This window comes from Taudactylus pleione, unplaced genomic scaffold, assembly GCF_031769625.1.
Source record: "Taudactylus pleione unplaced genomic scaffold, aTauple2 ptg000201l, whole genome shotgun sequence".
In the NCBI taxonomy this organism is placed as follows: Eukaryota; Metazoa; Chordata; class Amphibia; order Anura; family Myobatrachidae; genus Taudactylus; species Taudactylus pleione.
The window spans coordinates 43,443,296-43,455,371 of record NW_028284603.1 but is presented as its reverse complement, the minus strand read 5'-3'; the positions used below and the strand labels follow the sequence as shown (position 1 = coordinate 43,455,371).

The 12,076-nt window shown below is 44.5% G+C and overlaps 1 protein-coding gene across 1 annotated transcript in view; it reads left to right on the top strand.

Moving 5' to 3' along the window:
* LOC148518334 (heme-binding protein 2-like) overlaps nt 1–8,445 on the top strand; it is a 60,399-nt gene extending 51,954 nt beyond the window's left edge. The window contains exons 3-4 of the mRNA XM_088477575.1: nt 2,435–2,603; nt 7,777–8,445. Of these exons, the coding sequence (XP_088333701.1) occupies nt 2,435–2,603; nt 7,777–7,957 (350 nt within the window). The 3' untranslated portion in view covers nt 7,958–8,445. The remainder of the gene's footprint in view (nt 1–2,434; nt 2,604–7,776) is intronic.
* The last annotated feature ends 3,631 nt before the right edge of the window (nt 8,446–12,076 follow it).

Below are 12,076 nucleotides of genomic sequence, written 5' to 3'. Positions count from 1 at the left end.
GGATAATGTTTAATTGTTTAAGCTACTGCTGTGTCGGGGGAGCGCCGGGGATCTTGCGGGCAGGCGGCGGGGGCTGGGAGTCCTAGTAGTATTTTTTTTGAATGGTGCCATTTTCTACTGCGCGGGGGGGGGAGGGCGGGCAGCGGTGTGGTGTGTAGCGGAGAGAGGAGAGGAGAGGTACGGGGGCGGCGGGGCAGCCAGGAGGGGTTCATGATATAATATATTAAACATTACATTCGACTGCTCCATGTATGCGGTGGGGGGATGAAGGGGGGAGGATAATATTTATTAGATTATGCCAGCTGTCTTCTGTATGTTATTCCAGGGGGGGTGGGGGAATGGGAATAGCAGTCAGATGGCATAAACTAATAAATATTATCCTCCCATCCCCCCACCCCTGGGAATAGCTGACAGCCTGGCATAATCTAATAAATATTATTCCCCCTGGCCCACCCCTGGGAATAGCATAACATATCAGGTCAGATCTGCAGCACAGACAATGTACAGGGACTGCCGACACTGACATAACAAATGGGCAGGCAAATTGAAATGCCCGCCCAGTTCTGATGTCAGCACAGACATATACAGTATAGCAGCTGATTGGTAAGTGTGTATAGCTTACCAATCAGCCGCTCTGTCGACCGAACCGTCATCTAAATGCGTTCCCAGCATTATTTTCATAGAATATAAGGGTGGGTTAGTAGAGTTTTACAACATGGATTTATTTTTTACATTAATCTACAACTTTTTATGCCTCTTTTTAATTCAACATATGTTATTAAATTTAAATATCTTGTACATTTCTATTTCTATTATTTATTTTATTTGTTCTGCACAGAAATTAAGCATTTGGAAACCCCCCTCTAGAATTCCTGCGTTTGTACCTGGCCCCCACACTTAACTTCTTGTTGCTCACAATCCTTCTCCTCACGTGACGTGACTCCTCTCTTTCAGTAGTGCGGTGTGACATCATTACGTTATGCGCCGGGTCTAATAAAATCTTATCTGCACGGCTGTGGGTGGGCAGTGGGTTTGGGCAGCGAGCAGGTAATCGGTTGGGGTGGTGGGTTCAGTGGGAATGCAGGTGGGCCCCCTCTCTGTCCGGGCCTGGGACTCTAGTCCCAGCAGTCCCCCTTTGATGGCGGCCCTGCTGTGAGTGTTGCTGATCACTGCTACAACCAACTACTGAACAAAGGGCCTGATTCAGAGCCGTTCGCTATTTGTGGTCGTTCGTTCCAAAACAAGGGGTGGCTATTCAAATGATCCGTTCGCAAATTGCAGTCTGTTCCCACCTCTAAGTCTGAACGAGCGAGCAAAACATACGCTCGTTTTTTTGATAAAAACGCCCCCTGGCCGCACGCACCATACGTCATGTCCGCTATTTATTAGATTAATCGAGTACATCGTACAGCGTATGAACTGCTCACTATTCTTGTGGTTGGTGTTTTCAACCGCTATTTTGCGAGCAGTTCTGAGTTAAAAAAAACCAAGTGACGTGGTCAATGACGCTGCTGTATTAAATATGCACTCCCTTAAAACGCCCGTTTTGACCTTTAAGCACGCCTGCGTTCGGATCTCCACTCCCCGTTTTCAAGCACCTTCCCCTGTTACCACCCACATACGCCTCATTCTGTCACTCAAAATAGCAGGCCCTCGCTATATTGCGTACCAACGATTTTCGCCCGCACTGACTGGTTCGCGCATGCGTACTAAAAACCGTACGCATGCGCAGATGTGCGAACATCGCTCGGAACGAGCGTACTGCCGCTAGCGAGTGGCTCTGAATGAGGGCCAAAGTTTTATTACCGCCTGTCTTCTTACTAATGAGCAGCCTTACCAGCTGCTGCTGTTTGTCCCTCATTATCAATTAATGAAGGGGACATATACAAAACACACAACAGGTCTGTGATAACCAGAGCAGTAGAAAGATCAGCGCCAAAATTAACTTCAGTAGCATTTAGCAGTACGTATTCACGCTACATTTTATTTTGGTAAGAGGAGTATGTCTTAAGCCGCGCACACACTAGACAATATTTATGAACGATATGAACGATAACAATATCGTTCAATTATATATCGTTCATATCGTCCAGTGTGTATGCAGTGAACGACTAATGATGCGCGCTCCCGCGGGTCGTTAACGATATCCCAGTCGGCTGAATATGCAGCTCAATCTGGGGATATCGTTAATGATGCCAAGCATGGCCCTACTCCTCCCCGCGCGCCATCGTTCGTCGTGGCTGACATTGGCAAGTGTTTATACACTTACCGATGACAGCACCCCTGCCATTACTCTGACTCAGTTGCGATCCACTGTATATTTATAATACTTGTATTCACATAATTCTATATGTACAGTACATGAAATGCGTAAATGTATAAATGGCTTAAATTGTTGATGAAGATACTGATCATGTTTCTCTCTCTCTTTAAGGTATATCTATTAAAATGAATGTCCCTGTTCGTGTTTCGGTACCACTGAATGATCCTACTCGTAATGCCACAATATCTTTCTATCTGCCATTGGCATTAACGGATCCCCCCCAACCCAATGACCCAAGTCTTTTTTTGGAAAGTTATCCTGAAACACATTATTATGTCAAGTAAGTGCAGTCCTAAGGGCATGTTGGTTTATTGTACAGTACACTCCATCTGTTCTGTAACTCCAGGCTGAGATGTAAACTTTGGGTCTGATTCAGAGATGGACAATAAATGAAATTTTCACGCAGATCGAGCAATTATTTGCCATCGCGCATGCGAATAAGCCCCAATGCACGTGCGCAGCGACCGCATTGCGATTGCGGACAGACAGTGGATCCCATCACAAAGTAACTGACAGGTTGTCAGCGTTTGGGGGTGGTAACAGGGAGTGGTCAGAAAGAAGCAGGCGTTCCTGTCCGTTTAAACGCCGTTACATGTGCGTGCATAAATTAGCCACTGCGAGTGCATCTGCATCTGTAGCTCTGAAGAGCACCCAAGGCTGCAGCAGGTCTGACCTGCCGCAAGGGTAAGATGGCCACCGATGTGCTTCGATGTTACCGATATTTACGCATGTATGCGTCATCGCACGCAGGTAAAAGCAGTGGGCATCTTTATGCGTGAGTGATCTTTGCTAACATTAGCATATTATCGCTGCTGCGTTGCGGATGTAATTGCAGCTGCAATCGAATTAGCGTCCATCTCTGAATCAGGCCCTTTGTACAGAAAATATCAGTATCGGGAGTCTGCTAGATTTTTAAAAGTGATAATGTATTGTTATATTACTGTAGTATGTACAAGCATTCTCCTAGATAGCTCAGGGACTGATCTCAGGGCCTAATTCAGACCCGCTCACGAGCGCTGAGCGCCCGCAAGCGGGTCGATGTTAGCCCAGTGCGCATGCGCGAGACCCGGATAGCAACGGGCAAGCCGTCGCTATGGGTCTCGCTACAAAGGGGGCGTGCTGTCGATGGTGAGTGACAAGCCCTCTTTTGTGGGCGTGCCGGGGGCATGGCTGGCCAGATAGAGGCGTTCCCATGGGAACGCCTACCGTTTGGGGCCGGCCCCACTGACATCACAAGTCATGTCAGTGGGAGTGCTTTCGGCTCTGATAGAGCCAAAAGCACTCCAGGGCTTGCGGCAGCGAAACCCTACCACAAGGGTCTCGTCGCAAGCTCGATGGTCGCGATGGTCTTGACCATCGCGACCTTCTTCCTGGCCGCTCGCTATAGCTGTGGGTGGTCACCCACAGCTATACGAGCGGCCAGGAGGCCGCTCTAAAAATTCAGAAGGACGGCTCTGATTCAGAGCGAGCGCTCTGTCAGAGCGTCCGGCTCTGAATTAGGGCCTCAGTTACCACAGCCACCTTGCACTGTTACAAGAGAGTTTTTTCCCATTAATGGTGTGGTGCAGAAATGCCTGAGGCTGCCAGACATGTTTTGTGTTTGAAATGATTTATTGGAAATACTGGATAGTAGATGAGGTGCAGATAGAGGGACTCCAGTTACCAGGAGACTTCTCTGATGGGACGCAAACAAAGTGTACAGGACAGGCAACATCCAGGAGTATGAGGGTTTGCAGATTACAGGGTGTTATCACGCAGCCCCAGATCATAGCGTGCGCGTCATCAGACTGAGTCTTTGATAATGTTAATGGCTATGAAATCAAGCGCATGGATAGAATTGTTCCGGCCACAGAGATGTGTACTACAGATATGCATACGGGCAAAACTATGCCTTTAGTTGAATGCATGCAATGCGGGAGCTATTACAGACTACTTGCATTCCTCTCTGTACACAAGATCATAGCAGAGCTACATTCTAATCTAGAATAATATGTTAGTGAATGGATTTCATTATTTAATTTAAATGCACAGGTTGTAGCCGAAGTCCAGTGTAAATGAAAATATATTAAGCATGCTGTTAGAGGCAAGGCAGTTTACCAAAATTGTGTATTTTGTCCCAGTATAAAACCACAGTCTTTTTTTATACTTAAAATTATCTCACCACCATCGTAGTCTAGGGGTATGCCTTGCTAAACACTGCAGTAAATAACTGATTATGCTCCATCCTAGCAATAATATATTCAGAGATTGGAAAGTGGTAAATATAGGAAATCTGCCCCACTAGCCAGCGGGGGTCCGCGATCGCGGAGGGCGGGGCTTAGCACCGGGGTCCGGGGCTTAGCGTCGGTGGGGGGGTAGTAGCGGTGGTCGGTCGGCGCATGCGCAGGCTCTTAGTCGCGGTATTTTTTCCGAAAATACCGCGACTAGAGTGCGGATGGGATCCGCAGGGACAGAGCTTTATCGCAAGCTCTGTCCCTGCAAGGGATTTATAGTAAATCCCTGTGATATTACCTGAATTCGCAATGCGAATTCACTCGGTAATATCACACTACAATCCGTATTCAATATGCGGATTGTAGTAAATAGAGCCCTAGGGGGTAAATTTACTAAGAATTGTGTCTAATCGAGATGTCAATCATGGGTGTGTTTGGCCATTTTTACAACTCGCACATTTACTAAAGGTAAGCCGGGTGAGAAATCTTTAAACTCTCTGCAAAACACGGGTGAAAACACAAATAGAAATAAATACACCATCGGTCAAACTCGCATGTACTTTACATAGACAGCAATATAACATGGAAATTAGCCAAAAAATAATGATTATAATCACGGGTGTAATTTAAGCAAACTTGGTCCAAAATAGAAGTTTTAAATAGACTACCTCCTGAGCTGCGTGTTTAGCAGAAATATACACAGATCAGTGTGATCCGAGTATGTTTCGGCATCTAAATAATGAAATAAAGGGTTAATTTAATTCCCCCTCAAAAGCATAACCAGTACTGTGCTCTGTGAGCCAGTCCTAGTTCTAAAAATACGGGGGACAAAATGTGTGGAGGTTTCCCATATTTTATGAAGCAGCACTTGGCTCTGTGAGCCATTCTTGCTTTTAAAATTGCTGCAAAAAAATGTCATGGGTGTGAGTGTAATGCCACTGCCAGGGTGCCCCAGCCAAAACATTAAAACCCAAAACTAGTCAGCCCAGGCCGGAGATCTGAGGGGAGGTGGCTCTCCAATAAAGGGTTCTCTCCATTTCTGAGCACACCAGGCCTGGGCCGAAGCCCGGGGCTCTTTCCTGCGCCCCTGGACGGTGGGTGCAGGGGTAATAGTGATAATAATAAATGTCTACTATTGTTTTTTAAAGTGGGACTACAGGTCCCAGCGTGCCTGCCATTTGGCACTTGTAAAACTACAAGTGCCAGCAGGCGAACGGCACTGGTACCCCCATTGTAAAAAAAAATAGTAAAAGAACCACAGTACACACACACCGTGCACAGTAAAACTTCATTACACACAAACACACACACACTATATTCACCTTGTCCCCAGTTTACGGTCCCCTTGTCCAGTAGCATCCCTGATTAACCCTAAAAAAAAATTAAAAAAAATACTCACATATCTCTTGGCGCGGGTCGGTTCTCTTCTCCAGTAGAGATCCCGCCATAAAGACAAAAACAAAACTAGTAACCCAAATCCTTTCAGAGACAGAAGAGATGTATGTGTTTCTACATACATCTCTTCCCCGGCAATTGACGTAACCCACTAGGTTTCCTGCACTTGCCGGGTCACCAGCCAATCATAGGCCGCTCTAGAATAAGCTCTAGATTGGCTAACAGACAGGCCAATCAGCGACCACCATTTTTTCACCATATTTTTTAAACCAGGACAGGCTCACAAAGCCCAGTGCTGGTTCATAAAATATGGGGGACCCATACACATTTTGTCCCTGTATTTTTAGAACCAGGCCCGGTTCGCAGAGGCAGGGGCTGGTTATGCTTTTTGAGAGGAACCGCACGCTGATTTTTTAATTATTATTTATACGTTAAAAAAAAAAAATCACACAAGCAGCCTGCGCATATCTCACATATGTACATACTGCATGTTCGGGAGTATTGGGTTACGGGGAACACGGGTAGGAAAGACGATCACATACACCATCGAAAAACACGATTCAGCAAAACATGATTCTTGGTAAATTTTAAGTGTACAAGTCATCTGTGTTCCTGCGATGCTGTGCGTGTTTAAACTCAGGCAATCTCGGGCCAGACATTCTTTGTAAATTTACCCCATAGGGGTAAATTCAAGAAGCTGCAAATTTCAAAGCTACCGTGTCTTAAATTATTACAAACAAAACCAGACAGGATTACAAGCATAGCTTAGTAAATTTACACTAAACATTATTTGTTCCACAATCCTGTTTACCCAAAATAAAGTGGTACAAAGCCATCTTACACCGCAGACAGATCTTTTGTATAAATAGTATTAGGCCTAGATATTATTTATAACAAGATTGATAAATGTTTTATCATCTTTAGCTGGAAAAATAGTCTCTACTTCCATATCCTCCCCTCCTCTCCATACCTTATGGGGTCCATCACGGTTCTCCACTTCCTCTCTATTCTCTACTCTTTTGTCTGTATACCTCCTTTATTTATTATGCACTTCATTGGCCTTTACTACAATCTCTATGCAGACGTCACCCATATCTACCTCTCCTACTATGACATCTGACATTCTCTCTAGTCCCATTTGTCCAACTATCTCCCTGACATTTCCAAGTCCAAAATGTATCCCCTCCTTAAAGTGTCACTAACGCTCTTCCTTTTAGGCTCCCTCATGCTTGATAAACATCACATGCTCCATTATAGACCTCCCTACCCCACCTGACCAGACTCTTTTCTAACCTTCAGGGGTCTATTTACTAAGCAGTGTTAGGAGACAGAGTGAAAAGTGATAAGAAAGTGATAAGGTGCCAGCCAATCAGCTCCCAACTGTCATCTCACAGGCTGTGTTTGAAAAATGACAGTTGGGAGCTGATTGGCTGGCACCTTATCACTATCTTATCATTTTTCACTCTGTCTCCTAACACTGCTTAGTAAATAGACCCCTTAGTCTTTTATACACTCTTTCAAATGCCCACTCTTCAATATATCTTACCCACACCTCATACTATTCCCTCTGTATGTTGTATCAGCCACAGCCCCAATCGCCATCCTGACTCCAACTAATTCCTATTGTCCATGCATTGCCATAAACCCTCTGTCTAGAGTGACCATAAGCGCTAATGAGCTATGTCCTCTCTTTCTCGCATGCCTGCGCCTCCTTCTTTGACCTCAATAGTTACTTGTTCTGCTTCTATGTATGATTTGTATATAGTTTGATTTGTTATTCTGATGTAGAGTTTTGTGGAACCTTAAAAATAAGTTATGATGACAGTCATGTTTGTTGTTTTACAGGTCTTTCAGTGGCTACGCGCTGAAGTCTGACTATGAGAAACATTCGAAGGCTCTCTCAGAAGAACTAGATTACTTAGCTCTAAGTTATGATGTGAATGTTGGTATAGCAGCAGCCTACAATGATCCCCTTGTATTTTTTAAACGGCACAACGAAGTGTGGTTTAGGTCACTAAACCAGTAAACATAGAACAAATGTTCAATGCATCGGATCTCTAGTGCACTGTGCACAGTTAAGTAGATTATTTTCTGTTAACTGATGTTATTCACAGTAGCTCGGAGCCGTGTATACAGTAGTCTTTCTGGAAGAGTAGCTCTAATCTTTGCTTGAAATATATCAGCATTTATGTAATTGATTAACAGTAACACCAGAATCTGTTGTAAATTGACTACCCATACCATTGTATCCTAAAAATTTATTTGAATTACTTTTTATGAACTTGTTCTATTATACTATCATGTAACGATTGATGTTTAGAGTTCATGTCTTTATATTGAGTGTAGCAACAATGATATAAAACAATGAAACATTGATGTGTTCAATTAAATGTTAACAACTATGCAATTTTGAAACATCTCACATTAACAGTACCGCCTGAGTTGAGAACGAATAACAAAATATAGTTATAAGTCCTCAGCACAACAGTCTTGATAAAATCCATTATTGTGTCACTTCCTCTTTGCCTGATTCTTCCTGGAATTATACCTTCGCTATTATTGACTGTATATTAGTGTGCAGACTTCACTCTCTTATATATTAATATATTTATATTTGTCCACTTTAACGTCAAGATGTTTTGTTCAGATTTATTACTTTTTATAGGGATGCAGTTGATGTGCCGGCGGACGAGATGCCGGCAGTCGAAATATCCTGCCTCCCGGCATAAAGGCAACATCGATAGCCCGATGGACGTTAGGATACCGGCGTCAGCATCCCGACTGCCGAAATCCCGAACGTCCAGACGGCGGTAGGTATGCGCTCTTAGCCGGGAATGGGGGGGGTTATGATTAGGTACCCCTGGGGGGACTTAGGGTTAGGCACCCACCAGGGAGAGTTAGGCTACAGGGAAGGGGGGTCAGGGTTAGGCACCCCCGGGGGGAGGTTAGGGTTAGTCACCTGTCCCCCCAAGAGGGTTAGGTTTAGGGTGTGGAAAGGGGGGTTAGGGTTGGGCACCATCGGAGGGATGTTAGGGTTAGGCCCCCCGAGGAGGTTAGGGTTAGACACCACTAAGTGAGGGTTAGGATTAGGGGGGAAGAGGGGATGGTTAGGCTACTTACCACCTCTAGTCAGGATCTTCACCGTTCGGCCTTTTACTGTAGGTATTTGAACTGGCGGCTATTCAGCCGCTGGCATATCATACAGATTCCCTTTTTATATGAGGGTTGTGTAGAGCATACAATCTTAAAACATTATAACCACAGACATTTAATAGGTAGGAGGTAAATGAGTTCAAAGGATGGGCAAAAATAGAGGTGAGAAAGTATGAAGTGGTTGGAGACAACAGTTTAAATATTTTTGCGCAAACGTTAAAGGACTCTTTAGTAAATATGATATGTTCCTTGTACGTTTCATTACTGTATTGCAATTTCCTCAGAGGTACAAAAGCAAGAGATCAACATCAGAGAATATATGATCACTACGCAATGAACCATTAATCAGGGAGCAGCTGATACAAATGAGCAAACACATTGATCCACATATATCAAAAATAATATAAATGAAACCAAAATAAACAAAAACAGTAATATAAATAAAACCAAGAGGAGACCGTGTAATATATAAAATATAAATAAATGTAGCATTGAGACAACCCAATATGCATCAAATATAATACAATAAAGGATAATAAAATAAACAATAGAAATATTTTCTCATACAGATGTGTCCTCATTTACCAATAATTTTTGCGTCATATGTTTCTAAACCAGATTAAACAATATTAAAGTTTCAGGCAGATAAGGAATTTACAGATATATAAATAAATAAGGTAAATTATCCCACTGAACCTTACAAACTGCAAATGAAAACATGGTCTAGAAAAAATCAGTTTGTAATAGAGCCAGAATATTTTAACTGTTATTTTCTTACTGGCATTTAACTCGCTGGGTATACATGGTAGCTAGTCCAAAATATGAAAGGAGCAAATTATTTTCTTAGGTTTGATGAGATGAAACAAAGTGAGTGAGGTGGAATACTCTAACACCTGATCATTGAGTGGTCTACAATAAGATAGCCGCCATGAGCTTATTGCATTCGCTGTTGCATACATTTACTATCAAAAGTATGCAGCTGTAAGAATTCAATATATATAGGTTTGTTGATATTATTTGGACAAAGAAGTCATGCTGTAGCCTACTACAAACAAGTCCCAGGCACCTGGACCCACTGTTTATGCAACCACAACTTCTGGACCCAACATGACCGAATCCAGTACTCCTAGACCAAGCAATCCCATCCTTCCCACAAAGCTACGCGAGCTAAACTTTGGCCACAGGGAGATAGTGTCGCTGGTGTTACTTATGGTGGAGAAGCTGCAACACACCAGCAGGGAGCGTTCAGCTGAGGTACATTTCAAATCTGGGAGGACATCAGTGCACAGGTCAATGCGGAGACACTGATCCAGTGGAGTGTCATGAAATGTTAGAAAAAAGTAGCTGAATCCAGTTGATGATAGAATAAAAAATGCATATTTTCTGCCTACAGGTTTTGTCGACAGTGGGCTCTATTCATTATCACTTAATTTCTACAAAACCAGGTGAAAATAAAAATTTTCACCTTCTTTTGTATAAATTAAGTTTTCGGTCCATTCATCAAAAAGGTAATGCAGGAGATATTACAGATATTCCCTGCTTACCATCTTCTCCCAAAATGGCCCGCTGTCCCCATACTGTAGGGGAACAGAAATTCATCAAGCTCTGAAAATACATTTTCTGAGCTTGACTGCGGGAGCATTCTTCATCTTCAGAAGATGTTTATTCCCGCACATTGGCCCTCATTCAGAGGTGGTCGCAAGAAGCGATCGCTCTCTCTGAATGAGGGCGGCCGCTTCATTTTTGAAGTGCAGCCTCCTGGTCGTTAGTTAAGCTGTGGGTTAAGCTGTGGGTTGCCAGGTGATCACCATCGCGACCATCGGGGCTGACGACCAGACCCTAAGGTTGGGTCTGGGCACTCGTAAGCCCCAGGGAGCTTTCTGCTCTGATGGAGCAGGAAGCTCCCCACTGTCAGTGCGGCCTCCCCCAAAACGGTAGGCATTCGTTAACCACCCCCACGACCCGCCTACCAAACCGGGCGAGCTGTCGATCAACATCGACAGCCGCCCCTTTGGTAGCGAGCTCCGGAGCGACAGTTTATCTGTCGCTCCAGGGCTTGCACACGCGCAGTGCGACCGCTGCGCGTGCACAGAACTAACCATTGAGTCGGTTACGAGCGCATCGGCGCTTGCGGCCGACTCTGAATAAGGTCCATAGTGCTCACCTCACTACTTCCGCTATGGGAAGGTGTCCCTGGTTGTAAAAAAAGGATCCTTTTAGTTCCCTCCTCCGCTGTCCGGCTCCTTCCGCTGGGGCTTTTGTGTGCCTGCGTGAACTCTAGGTCACGTAGGCGCACTAGTTTCATTGCTCCAAAAGAAGCTATGTTAATTATGATGAATAATGAATAGAGCCCTTTAACATTTGATTATATCATCTTCGTGATAAAATAGATATAATACGTTACATATATTGAACAAGAAAATGATAGCGCTTGCCTTTATGTTTCTCAGTATTGTCTAACCCTAAACATTATGGGAGGTGTTGCATCTATTATAACTAGGCATGAGCGGGTTCAAATCCCGAGCCCCCTCGTGCCGAGCCGGGAACCGAGTCCGGCTCGGGTTTTCCAGCCAGCCTCTGTTCCCGGAACGAGGCAAAACATCATCCTCGCGCTGTTGGATTCTCGCTGGTTTTGGACTCTATAAAAGGTCCCTGCATTGGCGCTATTTTTCACTCCGGCTGAGGACAGTGAAGAGGGAGGGTGGGGGTTGCTGTGCTGGTGCTGCTTTTGTCCATAGGGGCTGTGTCCAATGTCCATAGGGGCTGGCTGGGCTGTGTTGTGCATGCTATTGTCCTATAAAGGCTGTGCTGTCCATGGGAGCTGTGTGCAGACAGAACAGGAGGGGCTTCAGTGACTCCTGTGTCATTGTAGTCCTAAAGGGGTGCTGTAGTGTTGTCCAGGGGGTGCTCTGTCCATCAGGGGTGCTCCCCCAAGTGCAAAAAATATATATTTTTTTTCTGTGTTTGTGTGCGCGTTAGCCCCACGCGCATC